Source organism: Pelophylax lessonae, assembly GCF_965119305.1.
Source record: "Pelophylax lessonae genome assembly, chromosome: 7".
NCBI classification, from domain to species: domain Eukaryota; kingdom Metazoa; phylum Chordata; class Amphibia; order Anura; family Ranidae; genus Pelophylax; species Pelophylax lessonae.
In genome coordinates this window covers 45,843,365-45,865,302 of record NC_138774.1, presented here as the reverse complement: position 1 = coordinate 45,865,302, position 21,938 = coordinate 45,843,365, and the positions used below count along the sequence as shown (strand labels likewise).

The window sequence follows — 21,938 nt, the reverse complement described above, 5'->3', positions numbered from 1 at the left end:
ATCTCCAATAAACAGAACTAATGTTCCAGTTTGGAACTTAACGCTAGTACTAGAGACATTATCTAGTGAAGCATTTGAACCTTTGAACAAAATTAGTTTAAACATTTTGTCAATTAAGTTAACTTTTCTGTTGGCAATCACCACAGCCAGAAGAGTGGGATATTTACAAAGTTTATCCATAAAGGAACCCTTTATGCAAATTCTCCAAGACAGAGTGATGGAATTGTAGGCCACACTCCCGCATAATCTCACTTAACTTAACTAGAATAATAACACTGACCCCAGTTTTGGCAAAGAAAAGGCCGCGGCACTCTTTATTGGTTTAAATAAATAAATTAAATCATAACAATTACTTTGAATAGTTAAATCATTCAATTCAATTGAATCATCAATTACTTGCTTGTAAAAACACTCAAACTGAAATAACTTATAATTGCTCAGTTATAAAACAACTCGAGCAACAATAAACATAAAATACCATACGAAATACAATGTCCCCCCTAGTATACTAGGGTGACCCAACCACACAAAGGTGCACGCGACAAAGGGAGGGGGGGCGGGGAACTTTCTTCTTTGTGCTCTTCGGTGCAAAAGGAAGCACCCCAGCCCAAACCAAGCTTATAAAGCCTCTGCCCCAGCTTGCTAGAACCTTCCCTGCACACCGATTGGCGGATACCTGCTGTATGCTCAGGTAAAATTAACCTCCTACTAGCCTAAACCTGTAAACCTATACCCCTATGCTTACCTGACAGAACTGCTAATGGTGGCCACAATCCCACACAAGTGGCCACATAATGTGCCCCCTTTTATATGGAATTGTAGGCCACACTCCTGCATAATCTCACTTAACTTAACTAGAATAATAACACTGACCCCAGTTTTGGCAAAGAAAAGGCCGCGGCACTCTTTATTGGTTTAAATAAATAAATTAAATCATAACAATTACTTTGAATAGTTAAATCATTCAATTCAATTGAATCATCAATTACTTGCTTGTAAAAACACTCAAACTGAAATAACTTATAATTGCTCAGTTATAAAACAACTCGAGCAACAATAAACATAAAATACCATACGAAATACAATGTCCCCACCAGCCGGGCTTGAGCAACAAGGACGGCCCTACCCCACCACCGCGGCCCTTTCAATGCTACACTGCAGCCCTAGATTTAAAATATCAATCCCCACATCTGAAAGGTGAATGCCATCCTGGCGATAGAGCCCCTGGATGCCACCCTCCAGATCCACATGCCTATAGGACAAGCCGCCAATAGACGGCATAAACTTTTCCATTGCCCTATTTACCCTTTTCCTCATCTTCTCCATGACTTTCCTCTGCGATGAGGAAAGCCAAGGAAGCCGAGGAACTATTTCAGAAAATACCACCACTGTCCCTGGAGACGAGAGGGAAAATAAATGCAAATCTCTCTTAATCTTAAATAGTAAGTCCAAAGTTTTAATATTACCAAGGTCATTACCCCCAGCGTGAATAACCACGATGGACGGAGGAGGCCAAACTTGGAACAATCTAGACAAATGAAAGTACAGCTGGTGCCACTGCAAGCCTCTAATTCCTTTCCAAAATAATTTAAACTCCAGAGGTAGTGCTAAATTTGTACTGTAAATACGATGTGAAGCTCTTTTCCTCGCCCAAAAAATGAATGAGTGGCCCAAGATCCAGACTGTTCGCTGAAAACCTGAAGGATCCAAATAAACAAGTTAGTCCTTACATACACTTTAAAACATTTTGATTTCCACCTTCCCATACTTTGTATTACCCTGTCCGAAAATCCCCTTCTAGCTGCCTCTGATGCTGCCCCTATCCTGAATGAATGTGAGGAAAACCTAAAATTTTTTAAGCCCAGCCGCTCTAAGCATTTCCGTAAAACAAAATCGAATTGATATTTTGTGAGTGGAGTGGAATCCATGTGGACCAAAAAAAAACGCCCACCACCAACCAAATTGATTGACCATGCCCAACGGGCAAACACCCTGATTATGCTGAGCCTTAATAGTAATTGCCACACCTCTCCCCAGAGTGTCCGACTTTGAGCGACGTAACCAAATCTGGACATCTTCCCTGCCTACCACTACCTGATCATATAAAAGGCCTCCCTCAGTCTTATTTGACAAAGGTAGCAGCTCAGAGATGCGGAGCGCCTCAAAAAAGGTCAATACAAAAGCCATTCTGAACAACAGTGCTTCATAGTCAGAATTACACACTAATGAGGTCATACCGCAGATATCCCCCAATAACTCAATAGAAATAGGTCTCCTGTCATCTGTTACCGCCACCTTCCTCCTATAACCTTTCAATGCTTGCTGTACCGAAAAATAGGTCGTACAAGCCGGAAAACCTTTCAGGCGGCAGAAAAAAGAGATGCCCGCCAATGTCTTACGTAAATAACTATAAGACAGTTTCCGCTGCATCAAAGAACCCATAAACTCCAGAACCAGACATTCCTCCGGTCGACCCTCCATCTTGCCCTTTGCCTCCATGAAAGCCAATCAACTCTTCCAGGCAGCAGAATAACTCGCCCATGTTCTGGGGGCCACTGATCCCTCGATCGACCTCTCGACTAAATCCCAACAACCGTCCAAACTCGGCTCGGAATCTCGGTACCTTTTTCGTCCGCCTCCGGCAACAGCTGGCGAAACGGTCCATCTGAAACCGAGATAGCGCATCGGCCAGATTATTCAAGACACCCGGTGTGTGTTTCGCCTTAAGCTATACATTGAGCTGTAAACACAAAAGGACAATCCTCCTGAGCACTCTAATCACACAAATGGACTTGGATGAGAGGCAGTTCACCGCGAACAAGACCCCTTTGTTGACAGTTTCCACCAGAATCCTTCTATTCGCGAAACATGCACCCCACAGTTCCAACGCCACTAAGATGGGGAACAGCTCCAACAAAACCACGTTTTTTGTCAGCTTTCCACTTTTCCATGACTCCAGCCATCCTGCACAACACCAATGCGTCTACCATATGGCCCCAAAGCCTCTAGAGCCCGCCACATCTCTAAACAAACGAAAGTCAAGGGCAAAAATGAAATCCTCCTGAAAAAATGAACGACCATTATACACCTTGAGAAATTCCGCCCAAACAGCCAAATCCTCCAGGTCACTAGTCAATCTGATGTGGGAAAAGGGGGCCTTCAAGCCCGAAGTAGACAAGTAAAGGCGCCTTGAAAACACCCTACCCATGGGCATAATTCTGCATGCAAACGCTAACAAACCCAAGAAAGACTGCATCTCCTTCAATAGGACCTTCCTCCTCGACATAAACAACCGCACCAGAGATTTCAGCTTTGGCACCTTATCCACAGGTAAACAGAACTCCATACGATCCGTATCAATGTGAATGTCCATAAAAATTATTTTTGTAGTATTCAAGCAAGTTTTTTCCTCTGCCAGAGGAACCCCAAAATCTTTCGCCACTCCCCTAAAGATTTGCAACAAACTAAGACAATCCACAGAATCTGGTGGGCCCACGAACAAAAATCGTCCAGGTAATGCAAAACTCCCACACTACCCGACTTAGCCGCTACCACCCAGTGCAAAAAGAAGAGAACGCCTCAAAGTAGGCACATGACACAGAACATCTCATAGGGAGGCTTTTGTCAAAGAAGTACATACCTTCCAGCTTAAAGCCCAAAGAATTAAATGCCACAGGTGATATAGGCAAAAGACGAAACGCGTACTTTATGTCCGCCTTCGCTAACAATGCCCCTTGGCCAAACAGCCTTATCATAGCAATGGCTTCTTCAAACGTGGCATATGACACTGAAGACAAATCTCCATCAATGTCGTCAATCAGTGAGCTTCCTTTCGGGTAAGAGAGGTGGTGTATGACACGGAATTCATTCAGCTCTTTTTTGGGGACCACTCCAAGCGGAGAAACACGAAAACTATCAAAAGGCGGATGCTCAAAAGGACCTGCCACCCTACCCAGCTCGATTTCCTTAAAAATCTTGTCCCTAACTACCTGTGGGAAGTTTTCCACCGACTTCAGATTGACAACCTCTGTACATCCTTTCCCTACAAATGGGGGCAAAGGGAAACCCTTCTCAAAACCTTCAATGAGAAAACTGGCCCTCTCCCTGTTTGGGTATCTGTCCAACCATGGAAGCATTCTTTCCAGCCTCACAAGCGTGCAGGCTTTTTGGAAAAAATATCCTTTGGAACTTGCCCCGACCCTACCGTAGCATTTTTTCTAAAGCACTTACTCACTGGATGTGGGCCAGAGCAAAATGAATATTCATGCTTAGAACGGCAAGCCGCATTCCAACGACATTGACTTTCGTTGAATGCGAAACAACAACCTTTGCGATAAGCTGCATTCTGAGTGTTCACCACCGGCTGCCTGGCAGGATTCTGCCTCTGCGGGGACATCAAGTTCAGCCAAAGGCCGACATCCTTCATACCCCATCTTAAAGAGGGGTGGACTGACAGCTTCTGACGAAAAGATTTGTCGTAATAGTACCAGCCCAGCCCCCCAAAGCTCTTGTAAGCTTCCAAGATAAAATCGAGGTGCCGAAATAGGCCCCCACACCCCTCAGGGTGCTTCTCAGCCATCAACCCCGCAAATATACAAAACGCCTGCAACCAGTTATGGAATGACCTAGGGGCCCCCCTGCGCCGCTCCTCATCCTGTTTGTCGTCTCTTTTATCAGTCCTAACCGACAGCTCCTTATGAGCAGGTAACAGTGTTAACAAGTCGACAAACTCGCCCTTCCATATTTTTTCCTTAAGCCCAACACTCAAGTGGTAGCCCAGAGGTGACATCTCACATGGCATCGCGCCCTTCATACACACCTCAGGCACACCGCTACCTCCCAGCAATGGTGCATGCGCGGACAAAACATTATTTTCCTTAGATAAACTTTGACTAATATTACTATGAGCGAAATTATCACCATAAGGAATGGAGACAGTAGATACTGCAGGTGAGAAATTAAGTTTACAGCTTGGCTGCTGCTGAACAGACACAACAGGCTTAACAGGCACAGGAGAAACAGCAGGGGAGACACGAGAAAAAGATTGCACCAAAGAAGATAAAGAGTTAATTAATATAGACAGATTCTGTACATTGCACAACTCACCAGCTGCTGGGGGGAGAACAGGCTGCTGCTCAGCTTCCTCCAGCAGCACACTGTCAGATGCTCCTGTTGTCTCATGCTGCGCTGTAGCCACTCCCACAGCAGGTGTTCTTGAAACTACAGGGATAATTCTCTGTGGAGATGGCAGACGCCTTCTCTTCCTCTCTGGGTCCGCCTGTTAGTTTTCAGCCCGCCCTCCGCCGCCCCTTCTTGGAGACAGGGAGGCTCGTCTTCTTTTAGATGCTTGGCGCATGTGCGCCTGGGACGTCTTCACCGCCATGACAACGCATGGCAGCTCTCCTGCAGGTACACACGCCGGCTTCTCAGGTGTCTTCTCTCTCTCTGCAGGCGCTTCTGCCTGTGAAGGAGCAGGGTGAACTTCAACCGCAACTTGCTCTGTAATTCCAGACATAGAGAGACAATGCCGCAGCCAGGCTTCTCCCCCCGCACTCTCTGCCTTCTCAATCAGCTGCTTCAACAAGGCCTCCATGACAGCAGGTAAGAAAAAACCTCCTGGACTACTTCTGCTGAACTTTCTTCTTTGTGCTCTTCGGTGCAAAAGGAAGCACCCCAGCCCAAACCAAGCTTATAAAGCCTCTGCCCCAGCTTGCTAGAACCTTCCCTGCACACCGATTGGCGGATACCTGCTGTATGCTCAGGTAAAATTAACCTCCTACTAGCCTAAACCTGTAAACCTATACCCCTATGCTTACCTGACAGAACTGCTAATGGTGGCCACAATCCCACACAAGTGGCCACATAATGTGCCCCCTTTTATATTCTTAGACCAGACCCACTGTACCTACCCAAGGTAGTGTCTTCCTTTCACGGGAATCAAGAGATGGTTCTCCCATCTTTCTGTGAAAAACCTAAATGTGCAAAAGAACAAAAATTCCATTGCTTAGATGTAAGAAGGTGTCTCCTAGCATATTTAGAAAGAACCAAAGGCTTTAGGAGATCTAGCCACCTGTTGGTTCTACATTCTGGACCAAGAAGGGGATTACAAGCATCAAAACCCTCGATCTCTAGGTGGATTAAACAAGCCATTAGCATGTCATATAAGGTGTCAGATACCCCCACACCATTAAATCTAAAGGCACATTCCACAAGGGGCATGGCAACTTCCTGGGCCGAAAGAGCCGGAGCATCCTGGGAGCAGATCCGCCATGCCGCCACCTGGTCCAGCCAAGATACCTTCCTAAAGCACTATCGTGTGGAAGTACTGTCGCAACAAGACCTTGCCTTTGGCAGAAAGGTTTTACAGGCAGTGGTCCCGCCCTAAGGTAGGCCAGTATGGATTCCTTTATTATCCTCTCATATGTAGGCCGTCCTGGAAGGGTGAAAGGAGAAAACTTACCGTTAGTGTACTGGTAACGGCCTTTCTCTTAATCCTTCCAGGACGGCCGGCCTACTTCCCACCCAAGATGGTGGTGAGTTAAAAATGTATGTATATATATGTATATATGGGTAACTGTATGTTATTTGATAACTATATCCCTTGAAGGTTCGGTTGGAAAGGTACTTTTCTATTACTGAAGCTCAAGGATGGGTGGGACCCTTTGAACAGCTGCAAATTAGTTGTGTTTCCTGTGAGGCGGAGCCACAATCTCTCATATGTAGGCCGTCCTGGAAGGATTAAGAGAAAGGCCGTTACCAGTACACTAACGGTAAGTTTTTCCATCCGTCAGGCGGTCCGTTCTCATCCGATCTCCCATAGAGGACAGCGGGGATCTGACAGCTCCATCTCTGCACACAGAGCGGAGACGGAGCTGTCATCCGCCTGCTCAATGGGGATTGGCAGATCTATCTCCGCTGAGCAGAACGGACTCCGTCGGCGGATGCGGATTGTGTGATAGGACCCTTTGACTAGCAGACATAGATGAACATAACTATCAAATTAAAGCTGAATTTTTTAAGCAGTTACAGCAATATTTTTTTCCATTTGGGATAAAGGTTTTACATAAATAAAAAAATAGCTGACCATTGTAAGCACCCCTGCCAGTGGTAAATGGTTTGTGTCAACCATCTAACTACCACTTTTGCTGGACAGCTTGTACTGTTAAATTAAGTTGAAAAACAGACTTAAAGGCCAGATCACCAAGTTATAACAAAGGGAGAAAAGAAAACGAATGCAGCCACCACATTTAAGAACTTGTAAACTGAAAAAGTTGACAAACGTTGACATGTTTCTGAACATATTGGTCCATTGCCAGCCCATTCATTTGAATGGTCTGCTTTAATTTTGCCCATTATTGAGTGGAAATATATGCATTATTGCGGAGCACATAGATGCCAAGATCTTAACCACTTTACCACCGGAGGATTTTGCTGTCTTATGTCTGGGCCACTTTTTTGCGATTTGGCACTGTGCGAATTTAACTGACAATTGCGCGGTCATGCAACGCTGTACCCAAATGAAATTTACGTCCTTTTTTTCCCACAAACAGAGCTTTCTTTTGGTGGTATTTGATCATCTCTGCGATTTTTGTTTTTTGCGATATTAATTAAAAAAAGCGACAATTTTGAAAAAATAACAATATTTTTCTACTTTGACAGTTAAAAAATATCCAATATATTCAATTTTTGTCATATATTTAGGCCAAAATGTATTTAGCTACATGTCTTTGACAAAAACATTCTCAATGAGCGTATTTTTAACCGCTTTAAGACCCGAAGATTTTACCCCATTCCTGACCAGGCCATATTTTGCGATTCGGCACTGTGTTAATTTAACAGACAATTGCGCAGTCGTGCGACGCTTTACCCAAATTAAATTGACATCTTTTTTTTCCACACAAATAGAGCTTTCTTTTGGTGGTATTTGATCACCTGTGCGATTTTTAATTTTTGCGCTATAAGAAAAAAAATAGCGACAATTTTGAAAAAGTAACAATATTTTTCACATTTTTTTATATGAAATTCCCCCCAAAAAAATGTAAAAATCAAATTTTTTAAGATTTTAGGCCAATTTGTTTTCTGCTACATATTTTTGGTAAAAAAAATCGCAATAAGCGTATTTTGATTGCTTTGCGCAAAAGTTATCGCAGCTACTAACTACGGGAAATTTATGTCATTTTTATTGTTTTTTTTTTAACGAGTAATGGCGGCGATCTGCAATTATTTTTTTTGCGGGACTGCGACATTGCGGCGGACAGATCGGAGTGGAGATTTGGGATAAAGGTTTTACATAAATAAAAAAATAGCTGACCATTGTAAGCACCCCTGCCAGTGGTAAATGGTTTGTGTCAACCATCTAACTACCACTTTTGCTGGACAGCTTGTACTGTTAAATTAAGTTGAAAAACAGACTTAAAGGCCAGATCACCAAGTTATAACAAAGGGAGAAAAGAAAACGAATGCAGCCACCACATTTAAGAACTTGTAAACTGAAAAAGTTGACAAACGTTGACATGTTTCTGAACATATTGGTCCATTGCCAGCCCATTCATTTGAATGGTCTGCTTTAATTTAGCCCATTATTGAGTGGAAATATATGCATTATTGCGGAGCACATAGATGCCAAGATCTTAACCACTTTACCACCGGAGGATTTTGCTGTCTTATGTCTGGGCCACTTTTTTGCGATTTGGCACTGTGCGAATTTAACTGACAATTGCGCGGTCATGCAACGCTGAACCCAAATGAAATTTACGTCCTTTTTTTCCCACAAACAGAGCTTTCTTTTGGTGGTATTTGATCATCTCTGCGATTTTTGTTTTTTGCGATATTAATTAAAAAAAGCGACAATTTTGAAAAAATAACAATATTTTTCTACTTTGACAGTTAAAAAATATCCAATATATTCAATTTTTGTCATATATTTAGGCCAAAATGTATTTAGCTACATGTCTTTGACAAAAACATTCTCAATGAGCGTATTTTTAACCGCTTTAAGACCGGAAGATTTTACCCCATTCCTTACCAGGCCATATTTTGCGATTCGGCACTGTGTTAATTTAACGGACAATTGCGCGGTCGTGCGACGCTTTACCCAAATTAAATTGACATCTTTTTTTTCCACACAAATAGAGCTTTCTTTTGGTGGTATTTGATCACCTGTGCGATTTTTACTTTTTGCGCTATAAGCAAAAAAAGAGCGACAATTTTGAAAAAGTAACAATATTTTTCACATTTTTTTATATGAAATTCCCCCCAAAAAATGTAAAAATCAAATTTTTTAAGATTTTAGGCCAATTTGTTTTCTGCTACATATTTTTGGTAAAAAAAAATCGCAATAAGCGTATTTTGATTGCTTTGGGCAAAAGTTATCGCAGCTACTAACTACGGGAAATTTATGTCATTTTTATAGTTTTTTTTTTTAACGAGTAATGGCGGCGATCTGCAATTATTTTTTTTGCGGGACTGCGACATTGCGGCGGACAGATCGGACCCTTGACTGATATTTTTGACACTTTTGGGGGTACCAGTGACAGTACTACAGTAATCAGTGCTAAAAATATGCACTGTTACTGTAAAAATGGCACTGGCAGGGAAGGGGTTAACTTTTATTGGTGATCAAGGGGTTAATGTATGCCTGGTGCTTACTAACGTGTGTGGGGGGAGGGGACTATGTGACATAGGGACAGATCGCAGGTTCAGCTATGCTGAATCCTGCAATCTGACCCTGTCTGTCACTTAGGAGATCCACCCGCTTTGTTTACACAAGCGGGCGGATTTCCACACTCGATCCCCGACGATCGGGGGGAGAGCGGCGGTGATCACCGCCGATCCTCCCCTGGCCCGACTCCCGCTGTGACTGAAAAGAGCGGGAGCGAGCCTCCAGCGGCGCGCGCTTACCGCCGAGAGAGGGGAATGTCTGGTGACGTAGGTCTACGTCGCCAGGCGATAACGAGCCACTGTGCCGCAGTAGCAGCACAGTGAGCAGAGGTAAAGTGGTTAATGGGCATTCAGTCAGGAGAGAAAGTTAAAGGTATTTATTAGGCTTATTAAGGGGTAACTAAGGGGTTAATGGTTTATGGGAGCACAGCGGTGTAGTGGATAGAACTTTCTCCTAGCAGCAAAAGGGTCACTGGTTCAAATCCCAACCACGGCACTACCTGCCTGGAGTTTGCATGTTCATCTGTACCTGTGTGGGTTTCCTCCCACACTCCAAAGACATGCTGGTAGGTTAATTGGCTCCTGTCTAAACTGGCCATGGTAGGTGTATGTATGAATGTGAGTTAGAGTTAGATTGTAAGCTTCTTGAGGGCAGGGACTGATGTAAATGTACAATGTATATGCAAAGCATAAATTGACAGCGCTAAAGAAGTACCTAAAATAAATAAATAAGAGGTGGACCTGTCACAACATGTATGGCGCATTGCATTAGTGCATTGACCTGCTATTCAAAATGAATGGGATCAGAGCGCATTAATGCGTATAACCTTTTGTTGCCACACAATGCTAATGCGTAAGTTAATGCATTCATTCCCCCAATTTATAAATACACATTTGCCTTCAAAGATTACAAGAACTGTGTATGCAAACATTGAGCCCACAATGGAGGTGTACTGAAAATATGTTTTTATCTTTGCTTGATCTTGTTTATTTTCATTCATAAATGTCTGACAACCTCTACAGCAGCTATAAATCTGCAATGCTGCCAAAATTACAATGTTACTTTTATGAACGTACCAATCAAAATGACACCGCGGAACCCAATTCCCTTTCCGAAGAGTCTTCCCCTCCACCCATAGTATTGTAGCAGGACAGGATACGATCCCATTACATCATACATGATGGTGAGTGGAGATCAGAGATAAATGGAATGACCGTTCATAGATGGGATTGTTGTATTAATAAAATATTCATATCATCTTTATCACATTGGAGGGATTATTTCAGTACATTGTTCTCTTCACACTGAAGTTGACATGATGTGATCTTATCTCGGCAGTGATCGGGGTCAGTGATGAGACTTGTATGTATTCAGTATATACATTATAGTGTGTGATGTGTAGAGGATGTATATATAACCGTCTGTATGTCTCTCTATCAGACAGTCACACTCTGCGATATTATAGAACCGCAGTCTCCTCTCCGGGATCCGCACTCCCTGTGTACTCTGAGGTTGGATATGTGGATGATCGGGAGATAATAAATTATAACAGTGACACCCGGCAGCTCCTTCCCAAGACTGAGTGGATGAAGAAACTGGGATCTGAATACTGGGAATATAACACACAAATAGGTCGGGGTGCTGAGGCTGTTTACAAACACAATGTACAGATATTGATGAACCGATTCAACCAGACTGGAGGTGAGACAATTCTTACACATCTATAATTCTTTATTACTAAGGATGGGCAAGTGGTTCAGGCCAAGCATGTTTCCTGGCTGACAGCTGAATGAAAAAAAAAAACATTGCAGAGTTTGCTGGCAATAGAAAATTTAAAAAAAAGACAGCAAGGGGGTCCCCCCCCCAATCCATACCAGGTCCTTCTGGTCTGGTATGTATTTTAAGGTGAACCCCAAGCCAAAACTATTAAAAAAAATGAAAAAGCATGCCCCCCACCAAAATACATACCAGACTCCTATCTGAGAACGCAGTCTGGCAGGCCAGGAAAGGGGGGGGGATCAACAAGCACCCCCCCCTCCTGAACCATACCAGCCCACATGCCCTCAACATGGGGGGGGGTGCTTTGGGGCAGGGGTCGCCCTCCTCCCCAAAGTACCTTGTCCCCATGTTGATTGGGACAAGGGCCTCTTCCCCACAACCCTGGGCAGTGGTTGTGGGGGTCTGTGTGTGGGGGTTTTTATTGGAATCTGGAATCCCTCTTTAAAAAGGGACCCCAGATTCCAGCCTCCTCTATGGGTACTTAGTACCATTACCTATTCACCGAAAAAAAACCAGTGTAGTGTAAAAAAAAAAGTTTCTCTTACGTCCTCCGACAGTCGCCGCCCACTCATAATCTTCACCAATGGGTATTGACCTTTTCTCCGCAGGAGTAGCTAGGCAACAAGATTTGTTAATATAAAAGCTTTTAGCATAGACACACCCCTAGGGGCTGTCCCCTCAGTCAATACCTCCCTGCACCAGCATCCTCAACTCAGTTTGATCTTGCCTAGCTTAGGAGTAGCAGGCTTTCCTGTGCTGGGGCTTCAGTCTCAGCCTTCTACCCTTTTTTTGATTTTATTTCAAAGTATTTTTTCTTTCTTTAACCTAGCTGTTATTTTGTCAGCTTTAGTTTAGGGTTCTTCGGATGAAGATGTCATGCGGAGCTGGGTCTCGGACTGGCCGCCCTGGATCTCAGGGCTGAGTGCCGGATTGATCCTAAGCCTGCCATCGAGCGTTCAGCTTAGGTTTTGCCCTGGCACATTGAACGACCCATCCCTGTTCGCTGCAGGGATGCTGCCTGTGAGGTGGCTACCTCACTGGACGCCATTTTGCGGTTTCGTACTGCTATGCACTTGCGTCCTGGCTGCGGCACTCCCTGTCGCCATGATAGCGGTTTGTCGCTTGAGACGGCTCCCCACGCCATCCGGTACGGTAAGCACCTTCTGTGTGGGGACCATCTGGGTGGGTGTCAGTCTGTGGCTGTGTGTACCCCCATGTCTGTGTACAGTGCGGGCTCCCTGTCTGATCCCTGCCTTTTTTTGTGGGCTGCAAGGGGGGGGCTCTCCCGATCTGCTGTGAGTTTTGTGTGACAGATTGAATGCAGACATGCTGAGCGGCGGCCCGCGGTCCGCCATTTTTTTTGGCAGAAATGCTGTGATCAGCCCTGTCCCTATACAGCGCTGTGTTTTGGCGCCTTTCGCCGCCATTTTGGCGGGCCACGCTAATCAGAGCACATGTCGGCGCCATTTTCCTGTAGCCTTCTCCCCTCAGCCGAGCGGCCATGTTTGGGGAGCCTCATAGGCTATATCAGTCAGCCAGTGTTGCATCCCTTCCTCTTTCTCTGGGACAGCGATCGGTGGCAGCAGCCTGTTTGTGCTCCTTCCAGGTTTTTACCTTCTTTGTCCTGTCATTCCTTGCTCAGCGTCCTCTATCCCTGAGGGATCGGTACATGCAGTAGTGTGTGGTGGGCTGCGCTCGCCGTGGTGTTAAAGGGACAGTACCTTTTTTTTCCTTTCTTACTGTGGGCATGGATTCTCAGGATAGCAAGTTTCCCCCCGCCCTGGTGGGGGACTGGGGGGCTGCTGCACTCCCCGGGGGCGCTGATCTGACCGCTGTAGTGGCGAACTTGGTTTCTCAGGTGCAGATGCTGATGGCTGATCGATCCGCAAAACGGGCCAGGTTATCCATTTCCTCTGATTCAGAGGGCGATGTGGCTGGTGTACCCTTCTCGGGGGCTCGCTCATCTCTGGACCTTATGGGTTCTGAGGGGGAGGCGGAGGTGGAAGGGGTGGATGTTTCTCCCCCTGGCTCGCCTGAAGAGCTTGCGCTCATGGATGAGCTGATTACCTCTATCAAAGAGACATTGCACCTGGAGGATGAACCCACTCCTCCTGCTAGGGTGTCCTCTTTTGGAACGCAAAACTGCTTTATCCGTTTGCGCCCTCCACCGACGAGCGCTGGTGTGTGGCGCCTCAGGTGGATCACGCGGTGGCCATTTTGAACAAGGCTACTGCGGTTCCTTCTGAGGATTCCCCGTTTTTCCGGGACCCTACGGACAGGAGGCTGGAATCTCTTGCCCGTCATGCCTATATGGTTGCTGGTTCTATGCTGAAGCCTATTTTTGCTTCTATTATGGCGGCCCAGGCTGTTGCAGATTGGACGCAGGTGCTCAGGCGCACCCTGGCGGCTGATTCGGCTCCGCCTACCACGTTGGCTATGGTGGATCAAATCCATCAAGGTGTCATACGTGTGATACGGACTTGAATTTGGCTCCCCTGGCGGCGCGCCTGTCCAGCGTGGCGGTACTGAACCGTCGTCTGATATGGCTGAAAAGTTGGTCGGTCGACCAATCTTCTCGCAAGACGCTGGCGAATTTTCCTTACGCGGGGTCTTGCCTTTTTGGCGAGGCTTTGGATACTCTGATTAAAGGGGTTATGGGGGGCAAGAGTACACTCCTGCCCCAGACTCACAAGAATAAGTCCTTCCGTGGAAAGCGAAATTCCTCGTTTAGGCCCTCTCAGGGGTCCTTTCGTGCCTTTCGGTCGCAATCCAAGGGCAAGCCCTTCAAAGGCCAAGGCTCCCAGAAGAAGCCGTGGGCAGGTAAGCAGAAGTCCGGCCAGTCCGGTTCGACTTCTCACGACAATTCCGCCTGAAGGGGCGCCCTCACCCGCTTCAGGGGTGGGGGGACGTTTGTGCGATTTCCTTCAACCTTGGTTGGCCCGCATTCGGGACAGATGGGTTCAGGAAATCGTTCGATCTGGTTACAAGATGGAATTTCTCTCTCGGCCGGCGGGTGGGTTTTTTCCCTCAAATCTTCAGCTGTATCCGGAGCGCTTGCAGGATCTGCACCTGGCGGTGCGGGCCCATGGGGTGGTTGTTCCGGTGCCTCATCGGGACAGGTTTCGGGGGTTTTACTCCAATCTGTTCACTGTGCCCAGAAAGGAGGGCAAGGTGCGTCCGATTCTGGACTTGAAAGCTCTGAACCGCTTTGTGCGGGTTCGCAAGTTCCGCATGGAATCCCTGCGCTCAGTGGTGGCTGCCCTGAGTCCGGGGGAATTCATGGCCTCCATCGATCTGAAGGATGCGTACCTTCACATCCCCATTTTCGAGGGTCACCAGAGGTACCTTCGATTCGCCATTACGAAGGATCACTACCAATTCGTGGCGTTACCTTTCGGTCTCGCTTTGGCTCCGCGGGTTTTTACCAAGGTGCTGGCGCCGGTCCTGGCCCTGTTACCAGCACAGGGCATTGCTGTCTTGGGGTATCTGGACGATATCCTGATAAGGTCTACTACCAGTCAGAGCCTGGTAACCGACCTGTCCACCACGATGCGGACTCTGCAGGAGTTCGGTTGGACCATAAACATTCCGAAGTCGACTCTGTGTCCTTCGGTTCGTCTTCCCTACCTGGGGATGATTCTGGACTCTGTTCAAGGGAAGGTCTTCCTACCGGAAGACAAGCTCCGGACACTTCAGGATGAGGTCAGGTCCCTCAGGGACAACCGGCACTCGTCTCTCCGGACATGCATGAGATGTCTAGGATTGATGGTCTCGGCTTTCGAGGCGATCCCCTTTGCCCAGTTTCACACACGGGGTCTCCAAGCAGAGATTCTTGCCGAGTGGGACGGGCGGCCGCAATCCCTGGATCTGCGGATCTCATTGAGCCATCGCACCAGAAGGGATCTTCTGTGGTGGCTTCAGTCCCCGGCAGTGTCGGGGGGCAAGTCTTTTCGTCCATTGTTGTGGACGGTGATCACCATGGATGCCAGCCTGTCGGGCTGGGGTGGTGTTCTGGGCGTTCTGTCCGCCCAGGGCACTTGGTCGGAGGAGGAGTCCTCCCTTCCGATCAACATTCTGGAATTGCGAGCGATAAAGCTTTGCCTTCTGCAATGGTCGGAACGGCTTCTGGGCCGTCCGGTTCGGGTTCAGACGGACAATGCCACCGCGGTGGCCTACATCAACCATCAAGGGGGCACCAGGAGTGCCCGAGCGGCTCGGGAAGTGACCGACATTCTGTCTTGGGCCGAGACGCACGTCCCGGCGATAACGGCAGTTCACATTCCGGGGGTGGAGAACTGGCAGGCGGATTATCTGAGTCGCCAGACCCTGGACCAGGGGGAATGGTCCCTTCACCCGGATGTCTTCCAGATGTTGTGCGCGAAGTGGGGTTCCCCAGATGTGGACCTGTTCGCGTCTCGTCTAAACAACAAGGTGGAAAGGTTCGTGGCAAGGACGCGCGATCCTCGGGCGGACGCCTCGGACGCGTTAGTGGCGCCCTGGCATCAGTATCGTCTGATGTATGCCTTTCCTCCGATTCAGCTGCTGTCCAGGCTCCTTCGCAGGTTAGCCTCGGAACCGCATTCGGTGATTCTGGTGGCACCGGACTGGCCTCGCCGGTCTTGGTACACAGACCTCGTCAATCTGGCAGTCGATGCTCCGTGGTGTCTGCCGCTTCGAGAAGACCTTCTGTCTCAAGGGCCGATATTCCATCCTGCTTTACAGTCGCTGGCTTTAACGGCCTGGCTGTTGAAAGCCAGGTCCTGAAGGATAGGGGTCTTTCCCCTGAGGTCATTCCCACCTTGATTAAGGCTAGAAAAGCCTCTTCAGGTAAAATTTACTACCGTACTTGGAAAACGTACTTTGCTTGGTGTGAGTCCAGGGGGTTTTCCCCTCGCTCATACTCGGTGTCGAGAATGTTGGCTTTCCTCCAAACTGGAGTGGACCAGCGTTTGGCGCTGGCCACGATTAAGGGTCAGGTTTCTGCGCTGGCCATTCTTTTTCAACGCCCTGTGGCGTCTAATTCATTGATTCGCACCTTTAGTCAGGGGGTGCGACATTTGGCCCCTCCTAGGAGGGATCCTTTGCCTCCATGGGACTTAAACTTGGTCCTGTCTGTGTTGCAACATGCTCCCTTTGAAAAGATCAGGGAGATCTCTTTGTCTCTGTTGTCCAAAAAGGTTGCCTTTTTTGGTGGCGATCACTTCGGCTCGCGGGGTATCGAAGCTGGCGGCCTTGTCCTGCAGCTCTCCATACTTAGTACTTCACATAGATAAGGTGGTCTTGCGACCTAACCCGTCCTTTCTTCCTAAAAGGATCTCAGAGTTTCACCTTAATGAAGACATTGTCTTGCCTTCGCTTTGCGCATCCGAAGGGGGTTGCCTTGCATTCCTTGGATGTTGTCCGGGCGATCAGGGTTTACCTGTCGTCTACTAAATCGTTTCGCAAGTCGGATTCTCTCTTCGTCCTTTCTGAGGGACCTCGGAAGGGCATGGCAGCGTCGGCTGCGACCATCGCCAAATGGATCAGGCAGACCATTGAGCAAGCCTATGCCTTGAAGGGGAAGGTTCCTCCCTTCCCTGTGAAGGCGCACTCTACCAGATCTTTGAGTACGTCTTGGGCTTACCGACATCAGGCTTCTGTGGCCCAGGTGTGTAAGGCGGCGACTTGGTCGTCCGTCCACACCTTTTCAAAATTTTATAAGGTGGATGTTCAGGCATCGGCCGATGCCTCCTTTGGCCGTAAAGTTCTCAGTGCGGCAGTTCCTTAGGGTCCCTTGTTTTTTTGGGTCCTTGGCTGTTGGGGTGTTTTACCCCTGGGTTACTTGTTTTTTTCCTGGGTTGTTGCTCCTGTTGAGCACGTTTTCCTGTTGCCCAGTTGGTCCTCTTACTGGAGTAAGGTTCCTTTCTCTGATGTGGGTACTGCGTTGCCTTTTCTACAGTTGCGTCTCCCACCCCTCATGTCTACACTGCTTTGGGACATCCCATTGGTGAAGATTATGAGTGGGCGGCGACTGTCGGCGGACGTAAGAGAAAACGGAATTTTTGTAAAATCTTACCGTAAAATTCCTTTCTCTGAGTCCTCCGACAGTCGCCGCCCCCCGCCCCTCTTTTGGGGTCTTTTTGCACTCTACTGCTATGCTACCAAACTGAGTTGAGGATGCTGGTGCAGGGAGGTATTGACTGAGGGGACAGCCCCTAGGGGTGTGTCTATGCTAAAAGCTTTTATATTAACAAATCTTGTTGCCTAGCTACTCCTGCGGAGCAAAGGTCAATACCCATTGGTGAAGATTATGAGTGGGCGGCGACTGTCGGCGGACGTAAGAGAAAACTGAATTTTTGTAAAATCTTACCGTAAAATTCCTTTCTCTGAGTCCTCCGACAGTCGCCGCCCCCCGCCCCTCTTTTGGGGTCTTTTTGCACTCTACTGCTATGCTACCAAACTGAGTTGAGGATGCTGGTGCAGGGAGGTATTGACTGAGTGGACAGCCCCTAGGGGTGTGTCTATGCTAAAAGCTTTTATCTTAACAAATCTTGTTGCCTAGCTACTCCTGCGGAGCAAAGGTCAATACCCATTGGTGAAGATTATGAGTGGGCGGCGACTGTCGGAGGACTCAGAGAAAGAAATTTTACGGTAAGATTTTACAAAAATTCAGTTTTTTGACAAGTTCTTTATTTTAAAAGTAAAAAACAATGTGCCCCGATGTAGATCACAACGCCCCCTGGACCCGAAGAAATAACAAAAATGCTCTGCCTGCAACAGAGGCTAACCGCTGACTGCCTGCTCTTCCATCTGACAGTTCTTAAATAGGTAATGGGCAGGGCCACCTGATGATGTCACCTGGTGCACCATCCCCTTGTGACCTCACCATCCAGTGCATGCTGGGTTGGTGATATCACAAGGGCCAGTGCCACCAGGTGACGTCACTATGTGGCACCACCCCTTACCTATTTAGGAACTGTCAGATGGCAGAGCAGGCAGTTGGTCAATCTTCATTGTGGGCGGAGCGTTTTTGTTTTTTTTGGGTCCAGCGGTGTGGCGGGCATCATGATTGATGATGGATCTACATCCAGGAAATTTTTTTTTGTTGTTTATTAAAGGAATTGTCAAAAACAGTCTCTGGGTTTGTGTTCTTTTTGACCCTTTTTAGGGGAACGAGTACTATGTACCCCATACTCATTCACATAGGAGGGGGCAGGATTTGGGATCCCCCTTGTTAAAGGGGGCTTCCAGATGCTGATAAACCCCCTATCTGCAGACCCCTACAACCACAGCCCAGGGTTGTCAGGAAGAGGCCCTTGTCCCCATCAACATGGGGACAAGGTGCTTTGGGGTTTGTGGCCTAGTATGTTGTAATGATTTTGGCGTGGGGTTCCCCTTAAAATCCTTACCAGACCCAAAGGGCCTGGTATGGATTGGAGACTCACTAGCTATTTTTTTTTTTTTTTTTTATATATATAATTTTCTCTATTGTCGGCAATGGTTGTTTTTTTTTTTTTTTTTTTTTGCAGCCATGAAAATCAATTTAAATGTAATTTTTTATACTTTACATATGTCAGTTTTGCTGCAGCAGGTTCTATACACAGTACAGATGCATCACTTTTCAGGCTGACTAAGGAATTTTTCATCTTTATTGTTTCACTTTAGCATCATTAAAATCATTGTTCCTTTAAAAACAATGTTTTGTTAAAAAAAAAAATTGCATTGACACATGTCCCCCAGAGCATTACCCGGGCCCCCATACCCTTTTTATGGCCAATAACTTGCATACTGTATAAGCTGTCAAAATGGTTTTGATTTTTCATGTTTGGGTCCCATAGACTTTATTAGAGTTCACAGCTCTGTGTGTATGAACTACAAGCCCCGAAATCCTTTGCGGCTGTCAGCCTGTAGTTCTCAATGAACTACCATGGTGCTCTTGGAGCGCTGTAGTAGTTCATTGAGTCTTCTTGAGATGTACAGGTAAGCCGATACACTGACAGTAAGTATGCAGAAGACCTGCATGGCATCAGTTATCTGCTGATCGCTGGTGCAATGCTTTTCAGGCACCTACTACAAAAAATAATAAATGCACATTTCTCTTACGTCCTCCGGCAGTCGCCGCCTCTTCATATTCGTCACAATGGGGTTATGACCTTTGCTCCGTAGGAGTAGCTAGGCAACAGAATATGTCAATATTAAGGTTTTTAACATATCCCACCCCCAGGGGGTGGTCCCCTCAGTCAATACCCTCCTACTTCCTGTATCCATACCTCAGTTTAAATGTCTAGCTTGTCAGGAGTAGCTGGATGTCTCTATGCTGGGGCATTTTGTCTCAGCCTTTTCTCTTTTTTGATTTTATTTGAGTTTTTTTCTCTCTCTTTACTTAGCTGTTCTTTTGTCACCATTAGTTAGTCCTTCTGATGAAGAGGATCATGCGGGCTGGGTCTCAGGCTGACCCCCCTGGTCGCAGGTTGTGGGTCAGTGGTTTTCCAGCCTGCCATCGAGCGTTCAGTCAGGTATTTTTCCTGGCACAATGAACGACCCATCCCTGTTCGCTGCAGGGATGCTATGGTGAGGTGGCTACCTCACTGGACGCCTTGCGGTATCGCTCCGCAGTTCTCCTGCGTCCTGGCTGCGACTCTCCCTGTCCCATGTGCAGTGGCTTGATCGCTTGTGCGGGGTCCCCACGCCTGTTAGGAAGTAAGTGTATCTGTGTGGGGACCTGTCTGTTTGGGGGGTGTCAGTCTGGGACTGTGTAACCCTGCCCCTGTTCACACTGTTGGACTCCCTATCTGTCTTGGCTGCACTCTGTGGAATGCAAGGAGGGGGGGCCATGCTGCACTGTCTCTGTGTCAGAATTTGTGCTGTTTTTTACTGTGTGACAGGCTGTGTGCTGCGGGGCATGATGTGTGTCATGTTGTGCATACTTGCGGCGACCGCTATGCGGTCCGCCATTGTTTTTTACTGTACTGCATGTGTCCTTGTGTTTTACTGTTTGCACCGATCGAGGCAGCAGCAGCAGCGGTGGTCTCTGCAGGTTTTTATCCTCTCTGTCCTGTAATCCTTGCCTGAGTTGTGCTTTTCCCTGTGGGGGTCGGCTTGTGCTGGTGAGTGAGTGCGGTGGGCTGCGCTGACTGCGCTTTTAAAGGGGCAGTTACCCTTTATTCTCCTGCAATATTTTTTTGGGGGCATGGATTCTCAGGAAAGCAAATTTCCTCTCACTTTGGTGGGAAGCCAGGGGGCTGCTGCTTCCCCCCCAGGGGGTGATTTGGCTGCTGTTGTGGCTAACCTTGCTGCTCAGGTGCATATGCTGGTGGCTGCTCAATCCACTAAACGGCCCAGAGTTTCAATTTCCTCTGATTCAGAGGGCGATGGTGATGGGGCTGCTATGGCTGGGGTCCCCTTATCGGGGTCCCGTTCCTCCCTGGATCTTTTGGGCTCAGAAGTGGAGGCTGAGGTGGAAGGGGTTGATAATTCTCCCCCTGGCTCGTCTGAAGAGCTTGCACTCATGGATGAAATGGTTGCTTCTATCTGCATTTTCAGGATGAGCCATGTCCTCCTGCTGTTTTAGCCTCCTATGGGACGCAGCCGAGACGCAGGTCTTCACAGGTTTTTCCTTGCACTGATGATTTTCAGCGCGCTGTTAGTGAACAGTGGCACAATCTGCGGAAGCCTTTTGCTGTGCCAAGTCGGTTCAAGCTGCGTTATCCTTTCACGCCCGCTACTGATGAACGTTGGTGTGTGCCACCTCCGGTGGATCACGCGGTGGCGGTTTTGAATAAGTCTACTGCGATTCCTGCTGAGGATACGCCGGTGTTCCTGGATGCCACGGACAGGAGACTGGAGTCTCTTACCCGTCATACCTATTCGGTTACCGGTTCTATGCTCAAGGCTATTTTTGCTTCACTTATGGCAGCTCAGGCTGTCACAAATTGGACGCAGGTGCTTCGGCGCGTCCTGGTGGCTGACTCTGCCCCCCCCCCCCCGAGACGTTGGCTAGGGTGGATCAAATCCATCAGGGTGTCATGTATTTGTGTGATGCGGACTTGGATATAGTTCCGTTGGCTGCACATGTGCACAGCGTGGCGGTGTTGTCACGCCGCCTAATTTGGCTGAAGTGTTGGTCTGTGGACCAGTCTTCGCGCAAGACCTTGGCTAATCTACCCTATAACGGATCTCGACTTTTTGGCGATTCCTTGGATACACTGATTAAGGGGATCACGGGTGGTAAGAGCACGCTCTTGCCCCAATCCCACAAGGCTAAGGCGGCTCCTGGTAAGAAGACCGCTTCTTTTCGGCCCTCTCAGGGTTCCTTTCGTGCCTTTCGGTCGCACTATAAGGGTAAACCGTTCAAAGGCCAGGGCTCCCAGAAGAAGCCGTGGACAGGTAAGCTAAAGTCCGGCCAGTCCGGATCCGCTGCCCACAACAGTGCGGCCTGAAGGGGCGCCCTTACCCGGTTCTGGGGTGGGGGGACGCTTGCTCGGTTTTCTTTGACCCTGGCTGGCCCGTGTTCGGGACA

At 47.6% G+C, this 21,938-nt stretch overlaps 1 protein-coding gene across 1 annotated transcript in view; it reads left to right on the top strand.

Moving 5' to 3' along the window:
• The window catches only part of LOC309560897 (class I histocompatibility antigen, F10 alpha chain-like), a 401,810-nt gene that overhangs the window by 57,765 nt on the left and 322,107 nt on the right, over positions 1-21,938 (top strand). Inside the window, exon 2 of the mRNA XM_082264587.1 lies at positions 11,102-11,362. Within this exon, the coding sequence (XP_082120713.1) occupies positions 11,102-11,362 (261 nt within the window). The remainder of the gene's footprint in view (positions 1-11,101; positions 11,363-21,938) is intronic.